General features: G+C 36.6%; 1 protein-coding gene across 1 annotated transcript in view; it reads right to left on the minus strand.

The window, feature by feature from the left end:
- LAMA1 (laminin subunit alpha 1) overlaps positions 1-23,980 on the minus strand; it is an 85,148-nt gene that overhangs the window by 19,399 nt on the left and 41,769 nt on the right. The window contains exons 26-46 of the mRNA XM_075140777.1: positions 23,421-23,548; positions 22,244-22,364; positions 21,966-22,103; positions 20,161-20,282; positions 19,172-19,258; positions 18,716-18,909; positions 17,629-17,771; positions 14,668-14,766; positions 13,579-13,690; positions 13,251-13,413; positions 10,712-10,922; positions 10,353-10,469; positions 10,102-10,265; positions 8,809-8,947; positions 7,476-7,569; positions 6,180-6,296; positions 4,138-4,320; positions 3,668-3,822; positions 1,766-1,909; positions 805-938; positions 412-562 (exon numbers count right to left, since the gene is read on the minus strand). Coding sequence (XP_074996878.1) covers positions 412-562; positions 805-938; positions 1,766-1,909; positions 3,668-3,822; positions 4,138-4,320; positions 6,180-6,296; positions 7,476-7,569; positions 8,809-8,947; positions 10,102-10,265; positions 10,353-10,469; positions 10,712-10,922; positions 13,251-13,413; positions 13,579-13,690; positions 14,668-14,766; positions 17,629-17,771; positions 18,716-18,909; positions 19,172-19,258; positions 20,161-20,282; positions 21,966-22,103; positions 22,244-22,364; positions 23,421-23,548 — 2,916 coding nt within the window. The remainder of the gene's footprint in view (positions 1-411; positions 563-804; positions 939-1,765; positions 1,910-3,667; positions 3,823-4,137; positions 4,321-6,179; positions 6,297-7,475; positions 7,570-8,808; positions 8,948-10,101; positions 10,266-10,352; positions 10,470-10,711; positions 10,923-13,250; positions 13,414-13,578; positions 13,691-14,667; positions 14,767-17,628; positions 17,772-18,715; positions 18,910-19,171; positions 19,259-20,160; positions 20,283-21,965; positions 22,104-22,243; positions 22,365-23,420; positions 23,549-23,980) is intronic.

Below are 23,980 nucleotides of genomic sequence, written 5' to 3' on the forward strand. Positions count from 1 at the left end.
GAACAACATGCTTTAGCATAACTATTAACAATTATCATTTAAATCATAATAGATTAGTTTTGCAGCAAGTGAAAAAGTAAAATAACAATGTCCTTGACCTACTTACATGCCTCACAGCATGAATAACAATGGCAAACTAAAAGAAGCCATGGAAGAAGGAAACAAAAAACAAATTCATTGTGTAATGTCTATGCATCATGCATGCACACATAGTCTGCCCTGGTTAACACTTTATGCAAAAATTTCCAGGGAAAATTAACTTCAGGATACTAGAATATCCCCATAGCATTTTTGCTTTGTGTATCTGCCATTTATTGATGAAGTAACCAATTCATGCAATGATTTCTAAGTCAAAAGTATATCTCAAACATGATAAAAACATTTTACAGAATGCTGATCTCAGAATTTAACCTTGATTTGCCCTCCAAGTCCTCCAACAAACATTAGGGTTGATTTGTTAACATCCAGTATGCTGGCTGTCCCTGGAGAGGTTGCAGATTTAGATGAAGGCTTCTGACTGGAGTTCATTTCCTCTATGCTGAGTGTACCTGTTTTTCCAAACCTGCCAAGTACAAATACTAATAAATAGTTTTAGAAATCAGCAGGCTTAATTAACACATGCTATTGGCTTCTTTTTTTAAGGACAAGAAAAATCTTGTCACTAGAAAACTCAGAAGATGGTTTGTGTTGTTTGTGCCAAGTTCACTCACTAGCTGGACATTTCTACAGTACAGCCATCTCATTAAAAAAAAAATAATAATCCATTTTTCTATTCAACATTTATGCCATTCCCATTTTAATTACCTGGTTGCATGTATTCTGTGCCATTTGTTGTTGTCAATTTGAAAATCAGGATATTCCACTCTTGTTGATCCAGAGCCCAAATCCCAAAGAAGAGCTACCTTACCACGTCGCATCTCCACCGCAAGGAAGTCTGTCTGAAAAACAGCAGGGCTTATTCTAATACATGGCATCGAAAATGTAGTTTCTGTTTTGTGTATTTTAACATGTAACATTGAGGAAGTCTTTCCAGATTCATGTCCCTACATCCCATATTACAGCAGTTGACTTTTAGCAAAATCAGGCCCAGTAAGTTTTTCCTCATTCTTACTTTTAATAAAACCAAAAATCTCAGCTTATATACAAGTAGGCGAATGTTTTCTTTATAGATATATAAAAACATGTGATGTACACACACTTAGACATATAGAAATATGCACTTCTGAGTGTATGTGAAGTGACCTACTAGTCTGTGAAAAAGTACTGTCACATGATACTGTGCCACAAGGAGCTAGCAGCTGTGCATTTATTAGGATTAAGGGGGGAAGGAAGAGGAGGGCTATGTGACAGTGAGCCATCATGCTCCTTTTCAAGTGGGTGAATGCACCACGCTCATGAGGGCCAAATTCAAGTACTTCCTCTGTGATACCAGGCAAATCGCTTGATATACGCCAGCATGCTATGTGAAAGCATCACACAGAGTATCACACTCCACGAGGTTAATGCACAGCATGGGAAAAGGAAGGGGGAGTTTCATGACATGAACAAAAGGCAATGCTACGGAATCGGGTGCTTTTATTCTTTACCTTTGAGGATCTCTGGAATCATCTAAGGCACAAAAATATTTCCATCCCTAGTAACACATTTGTCTGCAAGAGGTCTCACCTGGATACTTAGTTTGAAATCAAGTACAAAAAAACATATACATGGTCACTTAAAACATTTGACTACCATCACGTTCAGTAAATGTATGCCAGAAACTTACCTTTCCATTGCTACCCAGGTAGAAAAGGAGGTTATCTGCTTCAGCAGTTTTCACATTGAGTGTTAAAGTGTTGTAATTCGTAGATGAAATTTGGGGTTGGTAGGCACGAATGCAATCTCTGTCTGCTGATACTGCAACTTTAATCTGGGGAAAGGAGGAAATGGAATCTAAACAAGTCTCAGTGTACACAGCACATATTTCTGAAATATGTAGTTAGCTTCTGACCAACAAAGGCAAGCCATTTGCTGAGATACTTTCACGCAATCTAAGTATTGCTACTTGGGTTAGATCTTAGCAATCTCCTAGGTATCACTTGACAAAGAGATGCACAAATTGAAAAGAATGAAATCCGTCATAATTCTCTCATTTAATTAGGAGATTTGAAGCCAGTAAATTAAACTATTCAAATACCTCGGAAAATAACAATAAATCTTGGATCAGAAGCCCATATATCAGTAAAAGCCACTGTAATAATATCAGAAAATAAAGATACAGAAATTCAAAACCTTTCTAAAAAAAAAAAAAGAAACATACTTTTTAGTCTATGTTGAGAGAAAAATTTTTTTTAAAATCATTTAAAAGGCAGACAGCCTCCAATAATTCTGGTTATTTCAAAGTTTTACAACACAGTTTACATGATTATTCAAAAAACACATTTTTGAATATATTACACGTTAAACTTTTTTAAGATTGAGTAGAGAAATTCATATTCCTGTTGACTACCACTAACTCCTTTGAACACTGTCTACTATACTGAATAGGACATCAGTTCAAGCTAAATGCAGCCAAACTCCAAGGAGCTTGGTAGTGTAATGACAGAAAATCCATTTTAACACAGAAAATCCTTAACTTCATCAACTTCATTGAATATGCCTGTAACAACTAAATACATGAAGCATACATGTGCATACAGGTATGGACACAGATATATAAAGTTTCTCTCCTCTAGTAAAAGTTTACAAAACAACAGAACAAACTCTCAAAATTGGAGAAGGGGATTTTGCTAATACTTCTTTTCACCCTGCCAGGAACCTCTGTGGTTTATGACACTTCAGAAAATACTACTCCCTCTTTTCTGCAGTGGATTCATTAAGCTTCAGTAGACTGTGACAGAGAAGCAATAACCATATAATTAAGGAGATCTGCAAAAAGAACTGAAAGCCTTTTATTTTTTAAAACAAAACCTCCCTAAGCCTTACAATAACATACCCATACTAAAGCCAAAGGCATACCAAAAATTACTGAGTGCCAAGTCATTTTCATATTCCCCTCACAGTTTAATAAGGTCCATAATACAGTTGATTCACTTTTGTTGTCTTTAAGGGAGGTGCAGAGATTTAAAAACGAGTATATTATTTGTCTTAAAGTATTCTGGATGCACAGCAGCTTCTTGCAAAGACGAACATATGGACATGGCAGGGCATAGATGGCAAATTTATTGATAGAATCAACACTCTTGTTAAAAAATTTGTAATGATACTTGATGTTATATGGAGGCACTCTACATCAATCTCTAAATAAGCTTAGAAATTAACATCCTGTCCTAAAAAAAATGGCAGCACCATCCCCTCACTTGTCTCTTTCTCACCAAATTATCTCTCTGATTGCTTTCTGACATATTGTATTTCATTATTTTTATAGGAAACAAAAGAGAATAGTAAATAAATTACTGCCTTGCTGTTCTGACAAACTCACAAATGCAATAAGAAACTTGAAGCTAAAACTATAAAACGTACCAACAGCCCTGCCAGTATGCTTTTAGCATCAGTCAGTGCTCTTGGACTTCAGTGAGACCCTCGAACAACCAGGTACTGTAACAGTAAATTTTAGGCTCTTTATCTCAAAGGACTTCCCTGATAAAAGTGAAAGTGAAGCCGTTAAGTCTGGGATGATGGAACTTACAGATGCTGCCTGCTTGCGGGCCTGGCTGATGAGCTCTTTAATTTCAGACAGGTTTCTGTTCAGATTCTCCTCTAGCATTTTCAAAGGTTTCAGCCTATCCAATAAAAGACTTGCTTGTGCTTCGACTTCTTTAACTTGTTTTTCAGCTGTGATTGCTGCCAAAACATAAACGAAATGTTGAGGCAGGTTGAAAGAGAAATGTACTGTTTATTGCTAAAATACTTAGCCAAGGTGGCCTGTTTCTGATCATTTTGTTTTCAGCAATTTTAAATATCAGTAAGGAATATGCATACTTAAGGGTATCCCATGTGACTCCTCTAGAGGTCTTTTAAAAAGTTAGCACATTTTTATTGAATTAGGAGGAAACTTTCAGTCTATCAGACTCATATTTAATGCCTATTAAAATTGAATATTAGTACTGCTTCTGCAAGCAGTGACATTTCTAAAGAGCAATGAAGCAGCAAACTTACCAGCTTTTGATGAATCAGTTATAAGTTCACTAGTTTTCCTCAATGTGTCATTAACTCGGGACAATGTAGAAGATGTATTCAGCAGCTTTTGACTGAAATCCCCAAAGTGACTTAAACTCACCACAGCACTAGTGTTTGCAGACGCAGCCAGCTCTTTCACCTCAAGCATGTATTTCCTTGTATCTGAAACACAGTTCCCAGGTTAAAAAAAAGTCACAGGTTTCATATATACTTGGGAGCAATAAATGCCTGGCTTCATGACAACACAGTTACATAGTTAAAACACTAGAAATGCTGTCAGTTACGTTTCTTTCATAGTAAGAGTTATATTTTTGTTTGTATTCTTCAGTCTGTGAGGGAAGCTCCAAACCAAGACCTACTGTGATCTAACTTTGCTTAACTGTTGAATGCATCATGGCTTACAGAGTGGGAAGTTTGCCTTCTGTGAAACTGGAGTGCCAGGAGGCTCCTCTTGCCCAGTTACTAAGCTGGAAAATGGCCACAGCTATGGCCCTGAACAAAAAACATGGTAAATGTTCCCAACATGGTGATACAGATATGGATATAGCTATAGATGTAGTTACGTTTGTTCATACACACACACACAGAGCTATATAATAATAAAATATATTACACACATATATAAATAATAGAATTTACAGCAATTTGAATTAAGGCTTGTCGGTTTAGATTTTCAAGTTTTTTGATCAAAAGACTTGATTAATCCAAGTTTTGAATTCTAGGAAAAATGTTTTATTTTTCTTGACCAGCTCTGAATACAATACAGACACAGGATGCAGCGATGGGGAACTTGATTCAGCCTATCCCAACAGGAACATTATATGAATACATCAGGCTCATAGTGTTTAAGTTCCCTGACTATTGGCACCCAGAGTCACTAGCCTGAGACTTATGTTTTGAACCCTACAGAAAGCTGGTGAGGCAGAAGGTCTACTACACCCTTTGCTTTGAGCTATGATCACTTATATAGTGAGTGCACCACTCCCAATCTCAGCCTGCCCCTTACATCCCCTGTGCCCAGAAGAGTGGGAAGATGCTGCAGCTGGCACAAAAGGCCTGATTTAGGTCTGCAGGGATCCTTCTTCAGCACCAGTACCCTATACAGAGGGCAACACCAGCATGAATCTCTACCCAGATAAAAGAAAAAACTCCAAGAAATGTAACAACAAAACTGAAATCAAACAACGTTAAGCTTTGAGTTAAGGAGGACAGTCCTATGATTTTAATGCCTTAATTTTCAACGTGCAGCTTTATGTTAGCATCCTACAATTAATATCACCCTTAAGAGCCTGAGTTGTAAAATGGGTATTTTAAAGCTTTGGATTTAGCATTCTAATCTGGACATACAGTACAACCCAACAACCCAGGCAGGCGGTCTTTATGAGTGTTTTTCTACCTTAAAAAAAACATTATTAAGGTTAGCAAAGTATTTCACACCCTCTTATTCACAACTTCAAAGACATTTTCTCTATTAGTTTCCATGAACTCTAGGTCTTGCCTTTATCCAAAATAATGACTTTTTTTTTTTAAAGGGGAATTCTTTTGTTTTGGAAAAGCACAGAAAGAACATTTTAGTCAGTTAAATGAAGTCAGCATTGACAACAAGAAAACATTTAGACACAGATGATAAAATTCACAGCACAGTATAAACAATTTTGAAACAAGCTATCAAAAGAAAGCAAAACCTCACAGTTCCATATATAAGTTTCTCTCCATGTGGGATTAAATATTCTAGGACTTCACTCTCTTCTCATAACGGTGTAATTATATTGTTTTCAGAGCCTTTCCTGATTTACAGCAGTGTGAAATGGGAATCAGACTACAGACCTTATGTGATAATCCAGTTATGTTTCATGGGTTTACTAAAAAAATGGAAAATATTCCTTGTAAGGGAGGAGGCTAAATGAGTCTCCAGTATAGTTCATTGCTAGGTCTCCGCAATCAGACAATGAACCGGATTTTATTACAACTGTACTAGACAGTTCTGTAATAAGGAGAATGTCAATATAAATTTCACTTACCATTAGGCAATGCTCTTAGTGTCAACAGGGAATCATTAAGCTGGCTTACAATTTTATTAGTACTTTCCTGAATCGTTTCTACCTTTTTGTTCAACCCATTCAATCCAAATAAAAGGCCTGTTAGAAGAAATAACCGTGATTTTTCTACGCATAAACAAATACCACACAACCCACACAAATCCTATGTATAGGGATAACAAGCATTCACTTATTTAATCAATGGAACTTTTTTGGTTTTTTCAACAGAAAGAGCATTTTACAATGACTGAACTGGTAGAAACATAGTCAGGAAAAGGCTATAAACTAAAATGATTCCATGATTGTGAACTCTTATAATTTTTATAATGTTCTTCACTTTTTGTTATATCTGACAGGAGCCAAAGAAGCGTTTTTCTTTTATTTATTTGTGATCTGTTTGCAGAATCATCTCACTAGAAATAAAAATATGTAGAACAGAAGGAACAAAAAAGGTATGTATTCTGTCCACCTGAATTACATAAAATGTATACATATTTGTAAAGCCATTGATATTAAAAGCAAAGACCATTTTACAGTTACAGTTTATCTCTGTGAAACATTCACTGTCTGTCCGATTTTATCCAAAACTTCCCTTAGGGACAGCCTCTGCTCCTACACAAAGTCTGTGTTCAAAATGCTTTTGAACTTCCATGGTGCAGACTTCAATGCCTTGCTGGTATCTTTGGAGTAATAAAAAAACAAAAGGATTTTGGAATTTATAGAGGGACTCTGAGCCAAAAGGCATTTTTGTACAGACAAAAATAGCTCAGTTTGTTACTGTATTTCAGCTGTGTAGAAGGAACAAGCAAAAATGATTATGATTTAAATATACCATCCTACATACTTTTGTAATCCATGACTTACTAGATAAAATTGGATTAATGGATTTCTTCAAGAATTATTTGTTTTACGTCTACTGCACAATCCCTAATGATTTAATTCATAACATTTGGAAAAACAGCCATTTAAAGAAATTATTGCTTGGAGGTAAATGAGGTATAGTGAAGGCCAATTTTTTAAATGTTTACAGAGAAAAATTATATTCTTACCCAAAAAACTGAAATACTACGTGACTCTAGAATACATTAATCTTAATTGTATGAAAATATCTATATAGTCACATATAGTCATATGCAGTACTTCATCTTAGCTTATGTTCATTTAAAAACAAACAAACACACACACACACAAAAAACACATTAAAAAAAAAAAAACAAACCACAAAACAGGATATACAAAAAGAAATAGAAGCAGAAATGTGAACTCTAAAGAACTGACCATCACTTTTTTTCTTCAGAATTTTAGCTTCATTCTGAAATTTGGAGCTAAGCAGCAGAGTTTCTTTTCCAAGAAGACTGAGAGATTCCTCTGGCTGAAAAACACAGACATCAGTTGCCACATATGAAAAACAGAAATTCAGCTGAAAACATTTAAGTATCTGCAGATGTCTACTTCAAGTTACTGAACATTCTCATTATTTATGAGATATTCTATTTATTACCTTATTAAGCATCAATTAAAAAAAAAATACAAGTTGCAATCATTTGTCCAAGAACGTGACATTGAATCTCTTTGTGAGATAATAAAAAAAGATGACTGTGAAACAAAGCCTACCAAATTCTAGTTGGAACACTGCTACTGATTCAGTGTTGCCTTTTGGAACGTCAGTAATCCTAGTTCCAGGCCTAAGTCAAAATTCCCAGCATTGAGCACTTTAAAGTGAGATATCTCAAAATCCCAGTCTTTAAAGTGTTCTTTTAATCCATTTCTCCAACTAGAAAACTACCTTGAAGGATTCATGCTGTACAAAGCTTTAATAAGACAGAGTGTTATAAAATAAGATACAAGCTCATAAAACCATGCTAGCTATTTTGATCACTATCATATAAATGCATTGTCACATACTTGTTTCTCCAGGCATAATGTGCATGACACTTATAAAATATAGCCCATTCCTTCCCTGGGTTTATAATCAGGAAAAGCAGAAAGAGATAAAAGGGGGGAAATAAAATAATATGAAAGTAATAAGGTCAGACTGGTAACTGGTCAGATCTTTTTAATCTACTGTTTCAATAACAACCTGATAATCTTGCAAGGCAGAGGGATGGCAGATAAGACACAAACATACATTCTGTTATGAAATGTCCTTGACTAAGCAAAATAGTTGTGGTTGGGAATAGCTAGATAGAAATGGAAGAGGGACAGGTCAAATAAGGAGATAGTTGAATAATTCCAAAGGTGGAAGGGAGCGCCAGAGGCTTGGGAACTTAAGTTCTACAGGAATGCATGTCCGATGACTGATGTAAACACTCATAGAATCAAGTCCAGTCCAGCTAACCATGCATTAGACATTAAAGAAACAAACAAACAAAAATAGTGAAATGGTACCGTGGCAGAGAGAAAAGCAAGGTAAACAGAACAGGAAATCTGATACCATTACTGCCTTGGAGTACAAATTCAGGATACAGTATATGCTAGTTGGGACGACAGGCTGCCATACATGCCTCCATCAAGAAGACTCAAATTTCAGCAAGTGCAAAAACAATTAGAACAAATATTCCAAAGTGAGAAAGCGAAAGACGTTAATTAAAATACTAATATTGATACTTACTAAATCCAACGGGCCATTCACAACTCTAGATGCATCATCTGCCAAACTCTCTGTTCTTTCAATCACACTTTTAACACTGGAGTGGGTGAAGACAGCAGCAGTTGTGTTCAGAGTCACATTTCTTACTTTAGAGAGGCCACTAAATAGAGAATTAACAAGTAATTCTGCTTTCATGAGAGTATCTTAATCAAGCACTAAGTTCTATGTCTTCAGTTACAACATGCACATCCTTCTAGAATACATGATGCACTCTGAAAAAATGAGCACACCTTGCCCTATGTTGCATAAGGGGCTTTATATTCATTATTTTGAATGGAAAAAATCAGTTCAGAGAAGGTTTTCATCTTTTTTTTTGTTTTATTCCTTGTTGTTCTGTTTTGTCCTTGTTCATCTTTTTTTTTTCTATTTTGTTCCTTTTGGTTTTTCAATTTATAAAGCCGCTTAGTCATTTAGAACAAACAAATCACATCGCCTAAACAGAACAGAACAGAAACACGTTCCTCAAAAGCAAAGTAGAGAAATCAGAATCTAAGAGGAAATTATAAGCATCTGAAGCCATTTTGTATTAAATTGAATTTATCTGGCTGCAGTGAAGTCAGCAAAGTTGCTCAGTGTTACTTGGAGCAAAATTTTCCATTTTCAAACTTAAAATACATGTAAATTTTCAAATCTGGTATGATTTAACTTTTAACACATATCTACTGACTTTAAAAGACAAACCAGCAAGAATCCTAGAAGGATTCTTGGGATAGAAGATTAATTTCCATTGAATTAACTGGAATGACTTCCCAACTTTCAAATTCTAAGAGTGCATTTGAGTGGATTTGAGATTGCAACTCACTCATTTCTGCAAGATGCTTTGAAAGCAACAATAATGGAGGCATAGTAGGAACAGCTTCTTGATGAGATTCAGAGATACATTGTCAAGAAGTATTCATACACAGACCAGAAGCTTTTCAAGCCATACCATGATATACTCACTGAGCATTTAGTAATTCACTAGTTACTGTGTAAGTCAGCCACATGAAACGTGAGACTAATCAACCTCCTCCATATCATTTAATAAAGGCACACTGCATTAAAAGTAAAAAGCACTTGAAATGAAATGGGGAATAAAAATTGATCATAGAATCATAGAATGGTTTGGGTTGGAAGGGACCTTTAAAGATCATCTAGTCCAACTCCCCTGCCACAGGCAGGGAATTCCTTTAGTGGATTAAGCTACTACCTATTTAAATTAAACCTGACGCTACTGTAAATTTCTCTCGATTTCATACTTCTCGAGTTTATCACCTCTCTAGTGCATCTGCAAGTCTTTGGAACTGGGTGGCATGGTCCTCGGCTCTGTATACCAGGTCAAGCACTCCTCTCACAGACATCTGCATCACCAGCTCATCCACGTGGTGTCGCAGTTTGGTGCTCCATAGGCCTAACCCATCCTGGTGGACCTCCAGGTTCTGCACAACAAAATGGTTTCCTCTTTTTTTTCAATAGCAAAATACACCTGATAGTGTCAAAGAGGATGTTAAAACTTAAGAACTTACAGATGTAGAGTTCTTTACATCTTGGGCAAGAGCAGCAGCAGCATTCACTAGGACCTTCCCTTCTTTAATGAGCATGGTCGAGACTTCTTCACCTTCCTTTATATTTAGCTTTTTGTCCTATAGCATAAATCAAGTGTGTTATAGTAGTTTGTAAAGTCAACTAGTGCAGATGAGTTCACATAACACATAATCATTTTTTGGTTTTCAAAAAGGGGTCTGGTTTCCTTTGAGTTTTTAAGGTATCACATATATTAACATGTTCAAACATGTACAATTTTATTAAAGTCTAAAAAGCAGCTTTTAAACACAATTTCATATTTGATATTTCTTATGCAACAACACTGATTGTCCAGTCTTACATTCAACTCTGCCAGGTTGCTAGAGATAAGAGGAAACAAGCGACTGGTCTCATTGATGTTTGCGAGCGCCTCATTCACCAGGTCCTGGGCATCTTGCAGTCTGCTGTTGTGCTTTGATAAGAGCTGGCTTGCATCCTTTTTTAGTTCAGCAAGCTCCTGCTGGGGTTTAAGATATTCTTTCTGAACGTGGACCAACAAATTTTTTGCAGCTCTAACAAAGAGAGGAATCAAAATAAATAAAAGGCGAAGGAGAAACTTAGGCATGGATTTTTTGAGGAGAAAATGGGGTCATGTGAAATTAATTTAAATGCATCTTCTTACAAAAGTCTGCAATATTTTTCTATAATAGCATACACACACATGGTAGCTTAGTCACTTGTCTTACCACACAAAAAGATGACTGCCTGGGGGAGAGGGTAGTAACACAGTTCATAAACTTTGTATATGGTGCCTAGAGGGGAAAGGGGTTAGTATAAATCACATTTGCTTGGACTTAATTTGGGACATCCCCCACATCAAAATCTCTAAGAAACGTTCCTCTGGGACTGCTTTATAACTTAATTGTAGTGATTCATATGTTGAATGTAGGATCAAAACATCAGTTATGAGAATTGACACTGGAAAGAAACTAGTAACCAGAACTGAAATACATATACCCAAGAGTCCTGAAAAGTTTAAATATCAAATAAAAATAAATAGCCTTATAAAAATGAACACTGAAATGAGCAATCGCTGCACTTATCTTTTTTAATCAGTAACAGACATTATCTGGGAAATTTAAAATCCCCCCAAATTTGTCAGTTGTTAATTGCTTCAGCTGTTCTATTTAGGAATATTTCCAGCTCCATTTGAACACTTTCCAGTATTGAAGGAATTGAACTGAAAATGATCCTGAAAGTCTGTTCCTTTATTTCTCTTCATTTCAGTATGTACGCTGCACACTGCAACTCCTGTAATGATACTTTTACATAAATGTTTGTCTCTTTTAATCTTATTTCAAATCATATAGATCTTTAGCCAAAGCAAAAGAAACCTAGTTTATACACAGCAAAACACCTTCCATATTCCTTATTGAACAGCAGATATGCATTTGCATGTATTTCCTAAAACTAATAATTCACAGTCCTTACACTCAGAAGCCATAGCCTTAAAAAAGTTACAAGAATGAAAGTGTTTTAACAAGACAGTAATGGCTTCTCTTTCAGTGTAGAGTAAAAAGGTTATGTTCCAAATTGTTTGGGAACTTTGTCTTACGTGGCAAATGTGCGAAGACCTTAGTTACAAATGTTGCTTAACAGTATGTCATCACAAGCTCAGTCCACTGTGAACCATGTGGTAACTTCTGCTCCCTGAAAAATGGACTGGCAAGCTGATTATTTAAATCAGTTTTGAATTTACAGCTGCATTGCATGATAAATTCTGCAAAGCAAACAATCTTATAAATCTTATTAACTCTCTTCTTCGATCTGTCAAAGGACACTTATCAGAGAACTTGCAGAAATTTCAACAGAGCCTATAATTGAAAAAGTTAATTTACAAATGCCTTGTATAACAGCTCAAAAGCTGATGTTGAAAGTCAGAACATTCTGTTACTATGCAACAGGACATTTTGAGACATTTTTGTAAGTACAAAAAAACCTATTTGAAGTTCTTAATAAATATAAGAATAAATGATGCATTTCTAGTCCGTTTTCACGTCCATTTAGCTTCTATACAATTTAAGATTCAGCACAAGAACAAGCACAGGAGTCTGTTGAACAGAATCAGACATGCTACCAACACAAACATTCTATCCTGCCTAATCCAAAGCACTTAATAAAGAAAAGTCAAATTTTCAGAAATATTCCACTCTGGTCTAAATCTTTGCCCCTTGAAGCCAATGTTAACATTCTTACAGCTTTTGGTGGGCTAGAGCAATACTTAGTATTTCTGAAGCTGCACAAAAATTTTGCTGACTGTTGGAACAGTCAATGTTTTATACTGCCAAGTCTGGCAATAAGCACTAATAATGAACATAAAAGCCATTTTAAAATAGCCTTTAACTGGGGACAAATCAAGACAATGGAATACAATCCTAAACAGTGGCTCAGAATGCTGAAACAAATGTCTTGGTTCCATTTGCAAATCTATGTCATACATATTCCAGTGACAATAAATCACGTCCGTCAGCAGACCTGACATGACCTGGGCTTGCAATTGACTGAGACAGTTCTATGTCTCCTAGCCAAAAGCAACAAGGAAATGTGTATTAGGGCCAGATCTGAAACAAACTGAAACCAGTGAGTCTTTTCACTTATTGCAAGGGCATTTTGTATCACATCCAAATGAACAGGTTTTGGCTATATTAGTATCATGTGGGATGCCCAAATATCTTCAGATCATGTAACTCCAAATTCAGAGTTCATATAACTCTACCTGGGCTAGTTATCCATTACACGGCCTCTTATTACAGCAAATGTTTCTCCAGGTATCTCTCCAAAAAGCAGTATTGCATAGTATAGACATATGCGAAATAAAGTTTTCAGTAGAACAGGCTTACTTTAGGACACTGGTAGCATTATGGTGCTGTTGAACAAAATCTTTCTTGCACAATGCATCCAAAAGGGCAGAAATATCATCCTGCAGGCTCTGAGATGTAGCATTTGACAGAGGGAGATCCAGGCCCAGTGTTTCATTTAGTGACATAGCAACTTCAGCAAGTACTAAATAGGAGAATAAACAATTTAGTCATACCATTAAAAAAAGAATATATGTGAACACCCTGTGCAAATTGCAGCACTTTCCATGTCAATAGTTCTTTAAGAGTTGCGAAGGAAATACCCTTCTAAATTCTGTAAAGAAGTGGAAATATCTTAAAAGCAGGATACCTTTGATGGTTGTATGTACTGTGTCAATAAATCCAGTCAGTTCTTGACTTTTATTGCTGGTTTCCTGAGTCATTGTGTTAAGCTTCCAAGCTTTTTTCAAAAATCTAGATGACTAGAATAAAATCAGAGATAATCTTTGACAGTTCTAAAACACTGATTAATTCATTACATTTGTCTATGGTTTTTACACTTTTTTCCCCAATATTAAGAATACTTTCTGAGAGGAAACAATGTTTTTTGATAAGGTAGACCTAGCTGATTCATAAATCTCTGATGTTTCCATGCTTGCAGATGCCTTAATTATATTGAAAGTTCCATCCTCTGATATCAGTGAAGAATTGTGTTACCAATTATTTTAATAACCAATAAGATCATAATTACCAAAGTTATTTCTTTAACAAAGCAAACATTACTTATTTTTTTAGGTACAATTAATGTATCTAAAGAAAATCACTCTTCTAGATACATCACTATTAGCAATAACAATACCGTTAGTGCAAGCACCTCGTTAAATTATGTATACATGGTCAGAAAGTTATAGGTACATATGGACAGCAAATGAGATCTAATGGCTGAAGTACTATCGTCAATTTTCTACCTAGAATTTCTCTTGTGTTAAAACTGAATAAAGAATACAAATGTTGGCTACTTTTCATGTGGATTTGCGACAGATTTATTTCTGCTGAGATCATTTTAATCACAATACTATAGATACCAAAGACTTTTTGGTGAATATTCAGCTATGACATAATTTTGAGTAAGCTCCACATGTTAAAACCAGTGAGAAGAAAGTATCTCCCTTTCTCCAGTTTTAGGGCCTTAAATGATCACAGTACAAAAAGTTTCTGAACTTTAACAGAAACCATGTAAATCTCCTGTACAATATCATAAAACACTGTAGTTTACAGAAGAATTACACAGACCAATTAATTTGCCTCCTGAGAAAGACTACAGAATGGACTGAATTCCTTCACTGAATTCTACAGATTTAAAATAATTTCTAAACAGCTCTTTGGAGTTTATGTACCATACTATGAAATATCAAAGGATATCTCCAGAAAGGCTAAGAAGAAAGAAGCCAGCACCTACCTCTTCATGCAACTGATCAATTCCTCCTGATAAACTCAGAAGACTTTCTTTTGCTGTAGTTAATGAGTAAGTTGGATCTTCTCTAGGAACTATAGAGCCCTATAAAAAACAAAAAGAAACAGCACACTGTAATTTAAAGACTTTGTTGTGTGTCTGGAAAAGTTCTGGGAAGAAAATAACTATGCACACTATTTAGATTATTTATATGTTTTAAATGACTGATTTGTAAAGCACGTAAGATGACATAAAGTAATAACATAATGTAGTTCATGCAACAAAGTGTGTCATTTCTTTAAATAAGGAAACAAGCATCCAGCCATGTCATATGTTCAATCCAGTAATAAGAAGGAAGCATAATTTCTGCTTTCCTGATTCTCAATTTCACCACAGACTGAGCTGCCCAAGTAAGCTACTTTGAGAAGTTCCAAGGCCCATCAAATTAAATGCTTCCATCCAGTCTCACAGCTGCTACTGTTTCAGCAGTTGGTCTTGTCAAAACAGCTGCATCTAGGGTATATCTGTGAGGATGATCCTGGAGAGCTCTGTTTCCATGTCAAAACCCAGTGCACAGCACTCAGGAGTTCAGGATTTTGGTCCACCTGACACGGTAAGGTAACACAAGCAGCCCTGTGGATCGTCTCACCAATAAGAGAGGATAATAGGTTGTATTTGGGTTCAAGGTCACCTCAAAACTACTCTATATGGCAATAAATAGGCCATTGTACCCAAGCGTATCATATTTGATACAGTCAAGGCCTGCAACAGAATACCACTTCTCTAAAGATGCAAAGAAACTTAAGGCATTTCTTATAAAGAGAGCAAGTTTGGGAAAAGTTATTTTTAGATTTCAGATATTTCAGAGCCAACCATTGTAAATACCATAATAAGTATCATCTTGTCTAACCTTTTAAAGAATACACAGGATTATCCAACAGCCTTGTGTCAAATGGAAATTCCTCAGCATGAGGAAAGAACAAGTGAAAGAGAAACAGAAGCTGAAGCTCTTGAGCTTCCTGGGTTAAAGCACAGCAAGGTTTCTTTAAAAGCCCAGTTCAAAAACCCAGAATGGGACAGCAAGTATGTCTAGGTATATCAGAAGGAGTAAAGCAGGAGGCTTTAACTAGAAAAACAGAACTATTAAAGTCCTCAGATGGACTGGAGATGCAGAAGCAATGAGTAGACTGTCTGATTTGATAACTTTCTCATTATTGGAAAACCCACACCTGATGCATAGAAAAGAGGAAATACTTGAGTTCCTGAGCGATCAGCATGAGGCAAGACACAATACAGTACAGGGGACAGCCCTTCAGGGAAGATCTGTAATTCACATAAATAAATTTAGGGATTTTCTAGCTTCCAGCTACAGTTACTCTGGTACAAGGCAAAAGGGAAGATAATCTTTGATTAGCCAGAAAGAGGGGAATACCCTCTTCCAAACAGAAAAATTACGAGACTATCAACTTACCCTCAAGATTAAATTGTTTAAAGAACATTGTGGCTTTACATGAACAGAAATGACATCATAGTCACAAGAGGTTTTATATCACTTTTAGCATCCTACTTCCAAGAGAGTGACAGCCGGCTTTGATTTGATTTTAATATAAAAAAATGTATGCACTACTAAAGGAGAAACTTAAACTCCTTTTATTTTTACATAAGATTTGACTTCGTTTTATAATTAAAGTGCTAAATAAAAGCTACATATTGAATAATGTTTATAGTCCCAGAAGATGATGCTCCTATACAAACACAAAACAATTACAGAAAGCAAGTAAATTGTATCCTTAAATTATTAACGTTATTCAGTACATTTATGCCTTATGACATAAAGGAAGGGACGCATAACTGAAGCTTTGTAACTAAAAGGTTAGCAAAAAAACCTAAATGACAAGACTATCTCTGCTGAAGCACAAACATGTAATTTAATCAAGTTTGCCTTCAGATATTGTAATTATTAACATTTTGAAGTACATTGATTGGAATTCAGTCTGCCTTACATCTTAAATAGAAGACATTTTAACTCAAACTCTTAATTTGCCGAATTCAGCAGCACAAGGCGGCTCACATTATTTTGATTTTGTTGTGATATGGTGGAATACAAAGAAGATAGCTTTGTTTCTGTCTTACAGCTTGTTTTGCTTGACTTATTGCTGCGCAGACTCTTATCAATAAATGTGCATATTTTAGTGGTCATGAAATAGGGAGGATTCTGTTTATCTCTGGCTTTGTGCAGAGACCACATGAACTTAATCCTCAGCAACAATAAATGACCTTCTAGAACCACAAAATGTGGCATTTCACGCTTTGTTTAAGGGGGAGAGGAGCTGGAAAGAAAGTTTGCCACAAGCAGCCTGAAAGTGTCCAACACTGAAACATCCTACCTGGCTTTTGTGTCCTGAGATGGAGGACAGAGTAAGGCACTTGGACTGCCACACAACCAAAAGGAAAGCAAACCGCTGCATCCCAGGCACCCTGGCTAACGGAGAAGCAGCCTACCACTCTAGGGGAGGACTCCAGGGGAAGAGCCTCAAGATCTATGCCTTGGCAGCTCTTTAGCAAAGGGACCAAAAAGGGAAAAGACCTGGCCTGATGTTTCTATTTCACTGCTGAAAATTATTCCCCTTGCTTTCAGTAGGTCTGGGCCAGTCTTAGCGATGCATGTAATCCAGGTGAAGCACATGTATATAGCACATTCAATAATCACAGTGCTGATTGAAAAATATATTCATCCATTTATTTAAATGCTAGTACAACAAATGAAAAGAAAGTAATACAGGCAGCTAAATAACTTAAGGTATATTTCTATTCTAAACATAACGGTCTTAATCTGGTATCACTTACACACATTCAAGCCATAAACTTCAGGAGGGCTTCTGTTAAATTACTGGCACTTGTGAGTGGTTGCAAGTTTTGATTTTAAGGTGTGACTAAGTATTTCTACTATCTGTGCGTTCATTTTACCTTCAGATGTTTTGTTGCATTCTCCAACTCTGACAATATCCCATAGGGCACACGGGCAACACCAGTAAGGTTCACTGAAAGTATGGCCTTGTTGAGATTATCCAAACTGTTTAACAAAACTCCTGTGCAGTTGTCATCACAAGCTAAATAAACCATTTTAAGAGGAGGAAGCAATATTAGTATTAAAAAGAAGCCACCGAATACTAAAATTTATTTTTATTTACACAGTATGTGCCTTCACCTTTTGAGTTGAGAGTGATTAAGTATAAAAAAATCGAATATAGGGATTTGTAGCATTGCCCTCCCCTTCCTGCCCCCAGAGTGGACCTATTCCAAACACAGTCTCCTTAGGTTAGCATACATTCAAGCCTTATTGATCCTGCTTGAGCTGCTTGCCGTATTATAAGGTTATTGAGCCTGTTTAGCTATATTGCTATAAATCCAGGGTGATGCCACCGACACTCAAACAGGATAGGAAGACAGGAAATTCAAGCCTAGTGTGGTGTAATTCCATTTATTCCTTGAGAGTTTTTTTCACTTATACAAAGCAAAACCTGAGTCCTAAATCCCAATTAATTGTAAAAGCAGATTACTGTACTTGCTGTGTCTTTCTGCTATCCACCCTCTCATAAGGAATTATATGACTAATTATTGGTGGAGAATGCCTACATACCTGGGATAACTCCAAAAATATTATTACAGCAATCTCGCATCCAAAGGGTCAATGACATAGGAATTCAATATTTTCAAATAAATAAAGGTACGCTACAGACAGCAAAAAAGTATTAAACTTGTCCGTAACACTGAATAAGCCATTTTAAGGATTAATTGCTTGTCTGTTGTTATGATCTCTACTGTAGTTTCCTCCGTGTTCACAGAATGGTTGAGGCTGGAAGGACGTCTGGAGATTATCTAGTCCAACCCCCACTGTTTTACAGAGATATTAAGTTGTTAAGATTTCTTCCCTTTCATAGAAAGAATAGGGCCTGACATCATAAAAACATTCAAGAAATAACCATGTGCACATAAATATCACCAGAACAGACCAAAGCCCATTGGGAAAGTAAACAATTTAAAAACCACCTACAAACACACTCATCTTCCACAAGAAGATGTCTCGGTTCACACTCCTCACAGAGCCGTCCTGTCACGCCTTGCTTACAGAGGCACTGGCCAGTTGCACGATCACAATTAACATGAACAGATCCGCTTGGATTGCACTGACACGGATGGCAGCTGCCACCGGGAAGCTGAGGGTCACCATAATAGCCAAGGGAGCACCTACACAGGGAGGAATGGGACACTGAACATGAGCAGATATTCCTCATGAAATTAGATGTTATATTTAACTTTGAGAATCACTGATAGGTTTTTAATTAACGGCTTCTTAACAGTAACTAACAAATCACTCTAAGTCCTTGAGCACTCGTTCATATATCTATTTATGAACACTGAATAATCTATTCTGAGTACAAATATGGCTCATATTAATCAAACTGGCCTTGGGAGTTGGGGATAAATGGGAACATCATGTGTAACTCACCTTTCACAGTACTGTCCTTCATATCCTGGGAGACAAGCATCACAGTGGTAATCCTGAACACCTTTCAGGACACAAGTGGGACTAAAACTGGAGGAAGGATAAACAAATACCTGCTAGCACATAAATGGAAGACCATACAAAGACAGAGAACACCTTCAGCCACAGGTTAAATGTTTTAAGCGACAGCATCCTCTGCTCAATCTGATGCAGTGCTCTAGAATTTGTACTTTAAATTTTTATTTCTTAAAAAGTTTTCGTTCCCAATGCAGCTCCATTACTGTATAACATGCTAAAGCACCTATGGCCTTCCTTTTAAAAGATAAAACAATGAAAAATGGATGCTGCATGATATGACTATAGTATATTTCTAACTGAGACTTGCATGAGAACATCAGAGTTACTAGACTCTTATTCTGATTCAATTACTCAAAAGCAAACAACAGATATGCTTTTCAAACTTCTGGAGAAAAAACAGCCTGCACAGCATTTTGATTTTCAAAATATGAAGTTAACTGTTCCTCTACCAAACAGATATATAAATTTCAAACAAAAGAGTACTCATTCTTACCCTAGGACTGATCTCATGAAAAGTTCCTGCATTGACTGGAGATGGCCTGAACCTTTGTAAATGCAAAAGCATTGTTTTTCGAATGGAGAAACAAACCCACATTTGAAACTGAAACACGTCAGAGCAACTTACTCCATTATCTATAAAACATTCTATGTGGCTGATCTACTCTTAGAGAAAAAAATGACTTATCCATCAGTTAATCTTTTTATTTTAAAACCTCATGGAATTACCGCTAGCTGTGAACAACTCAGAATGTAAGCTCCATTTACTAAAATAGGTTTCAAATGTCTAAAAATTAAGGACATGTAATGATAACTAACTCCTGTTGTCATAGTGTGGGGGGAGTAGGAGGTGGGACATACAGCACAAGAAATCCGGAATGCTAAAATGAACATCGGATTTAATAAGTTCTGGTTACCTAACAGGGTTGGCTCTGGGACAGGCACAAAGAGAGCAGTCGTTGACAGATCCAATTACTTTCCCATAGTAGCCTGGGGCACAAGCACTGCAGTAATCACCAACTGTGTTATCTCTGCAGTTCTGATACACAAAAAGGAATTCAGACAGTTTAAAACAACAACAAATAACACGAACAACTTTATCTTCCCCCCAGTCAATAAATGTATACAGTTTCCAACAACTATCTCTAAATGTCATTACCCATTGGTCAGCATTCTCTGAGTGGAGGAACCTTTTATGCAAAAATAAGCAGAATGCCAGCATATTTTCTCTTATGTGAATGCCCCCTCAGATAGGCTGACCTAATTTCTGTTCTAAATTTCCATTAAGTTTTATATATTTCTGCTTCTATTAATCCAAATCAGGCCAGGAAATCACAGTATAAAGCAAAAAATCCTCAAAAAAAAAGAAACAACTGATGGAAAAATTAAACAGGATACCTGGATAAAAATATAAGTTTCAATATTTCAGCAAACGCGTTTGAATGCTATAAACCAAGGACGATCCACAGTTAGGATTCACAGACACTACATTTAATTTGTCAACAGTACTGATCAACAGCCATTAATATTATAACACTAAATAGGTATTATAAACATAATTTAACTGACTAGTCCCCTAAGTGAATAAAATTCAGTTTCTCCTTTTTTTTTTCTTTTTTCCTTTTTTTTGATTCATATTCTTGCAAGTGCTTTTATTTTAGAGGTTAGCTGAAGACAGTAAGCAGTAGCAACGCAGCCCGCTATTGTATGGGAGCAGAAGCCAGAGGTGAAAACCATCTCTTTTGCCTACACTACTCAGCCAGAAATGTCTAAGTAGTCATCTCAACACATAGGTGACTTGCCACCCCTGCAACAAGAAGCTGAGAGGAAGATTGACTAGTATGCCCTAGTGTGAAAGACCTATGTTTTGGCCTTGTAGAAAGGAGAACCGTAGTTCTTACTCATGAGATACATACTTTAGGACAAACCTGAAAGCAAAAGAATGGTTTACAAAAGCCTGAAGGACTAAAGAAACTCACTTTAAAAACTGCCTTCAAGAATGAATTCAGCAGAAGTTGACTTTGAACTAACCAACTCACCACTGGGAAAACAAAGCTACTGAAAAAACTTTAGGAAAGAATATTGAGCCATACCAGAGAACAGACTTAATGTGCCTTATTTGGTTAGCTGAGAATTTGCTGTCCACAGGGCTGTCAGCCCACAAGAGAGAGGCAATGTATTAGTCAGATCTGGCCCCTCTTTGCAACCTTTGGGATAAAATGAGAGAAGTGAACAAATTAACTTTGCTGAGGCATACCCTTATACTACTTTAGTCTCTGGGAGTTAAAAAAGCCTCACTTAAAGCTGCCCAGAGGATTCTCTTCCTGAGAGACAAAGAATTTGACTTTGACCTAGTCTGTGGTGTGGTATGGCTTACTGCTTCCTTTACTACTTTTTTGTGTGACTAAGCAGACATTGGCCAGACCAAGGACAGAAGCCCAAAAAATCTCATAGAAAAACAGATAAACTGAACTCATACATGAGTTATTTTTGAAGGAAAATCTTAAAAAAAAAAAAAAAAAAGCCCAAAAAGCTTGATAATTTTACTGAATGATCCCTAAGGGAAATACTACTCAAATTTTCCATTTTTCAGAGTTGGGGGGAAATTATAATTTATCCAAATAGCACACAGCCAAATACTTCTCCCAGAAACTCTTTCCATAGGTTACTGCCATTGTACGCTCAGGTGAAAGCAACAGAAAAATGTATAAATTGTACATACCAAGCACCTTCCAGTTTCAGGATCACAGGTTTCACTGTGGTTGTTGCACTGACATGGCACACAAGGTGCTATCAGAGTGTGAGGCTCTTTTACACTGAGTTCTGTATGCTTTCCCCTGTAGTATCCTGGAGCGCAGCTCTATTTGTAAGGGAAGTAAAATAAAAAAAAAAAATATGATCATGGCTACCAACAGTTACAAACAATTTTAAAAGCCGTTTAAGTAACTTTTTTTATCATCTCACTATTAGACACACAAATAGAATTCAACGATTCTGTACCTGACAGGACAATCCAGCATAACCAGCAGGACATCTACATTGCTCTACAAGATGAGCTCTAGCTCTGCCTAGATGCATTTCTTCAAACTTCACTGCAATTTCCATTGAGATATTTGCAATTCTACAAGATATATGCAGAAGAGAGTGTGAACATCTAAAGAAGTCCTAGCATCAAAACTGAGATTCAAACATTTTTATGCTTCAAGGTCAGGGCTACCATACATAATCTCCCATGATCCCCTTTTCCCCGTGCAAATATCTCAATAAAATCTGAGGAGTCTTTACATATTTATGGAATTTCAGGGCCTACAACAAACAAATCAGAAGTACTTCAAAGTAATATAGGCTGATTCCCACTGTTCTGCAAAACCTGACAAACCCACCATGCAAGAGTATGTATTTCTGCCTCAGGAACACTAGACAGAAATACATCCGTTTTGTCCCACAGATTTTTGGACAGAGCTAACAAAAAGATAATTGAGGGCCAGTGAATCAAAAATAGTCCCAAATCCAGAGGTGGAACCACACTTCTTCACAGTTGTGAAGATGTACAGATACTGGGTTTTCATTGGATGCATCTCTGCTTGTCTTGTTAGTTTCCAAACTGACAGATGCAATGACCATATCCCATCTCCTCCTCTGATTAGTTCTGTTCAAAATGGCAGTAAAATGCTACCATTCTGAGGTGGGAATATTTTACTACCACTGCCCAGAGTGCAAAAAGCTACTGGAGAGATTTGTACCTAGATTGGTACAAACCCAAGAACTCAGGGGATCATGTGTTTCAGTTGAAAAAACAAACAAAAATTTCAATACCCATAAAAATAAGATGGGAAAGAAATAATTTAGAAAACAACTAACTATATCACCCACCCTGCGGAACACTGCATCAGCCTGTAAGGCTCTGTGCTTCTTTATGGGCTTTTCTAAGTAAGCAGAGACATTTAGTGTTTCACAGAAAGAATTAAAGAGGGATTCTGCTGCCATTAAAGGTCATAAATGTTTTCTTATCAGAGGAAGAACAAAAGTCATAAATAGGAAATTGGAAATTTCTCTAATTTGAGTTAAATCTTTACTGCGTAGCTCATTTGGGACTATTTCTAGGTTAAATTACAGTAAATGCAATATAATAAGTAAATGCAATATAATAAGTAAATGCAATCAGAGATTGCTTTACCTGCTTTGCTGTAATCCTTGGCCATAAGCTGCCTTGATAAGGATGTATTCAACATTGCTTAGCACAGACATGAAGTCAGAACGTAAGACAGGCTCATCAGACACAGAATTAAAATACTTCCAAGAATCCTAGGGAAACATAACACATATTATTAAAACCATGAGCGTTCAAGCACACTTCAAGGTAACACTGTTCCTCCTTATGTGTTCTTTCAGAAACGCAGTCAGGGTGACTATGTCTAAACTCTAGGTCCCAGAAAATCCAAAATCTTGCTCCGTGTTAGAACAAGACATGGTTTTATATCATTTCTCGTCTCCTCCCCTTCCCTGCACTCAACTTCCATGACCAGTTTCTACAGGAAAGCAGTCCAGGCCTCATGGCACAGCTTCTTCTGGCTAGATCTGGAGAACCCAGACAGCCAAAAGACCAGGACTTCATTTTATGTGCAGTTAGAAACTGCAACTGTGCTGTAACTGTGTCCTGCCTCCTGTCAAGAAAAGAGACTAGACCTCACCTTAGCCCTAGTCAGCTAACAGTCCCAGAGACCAAAGGTGGTCATG

This window comes from Calonectris borealis, chromosome 2, assembly GCF_964195595.1.
Source record: "Calonectris borealis chromosome 2, bCalBor7.hap1.2, whole genome shotgun sequence".
In the NCBI taxonomy this organism is placed as follows: Eukaryota; Metazoa; Chordata; class Aves; order Procellariiformes; family Procellariidae; genus Calonectris; species Calonectris borealis.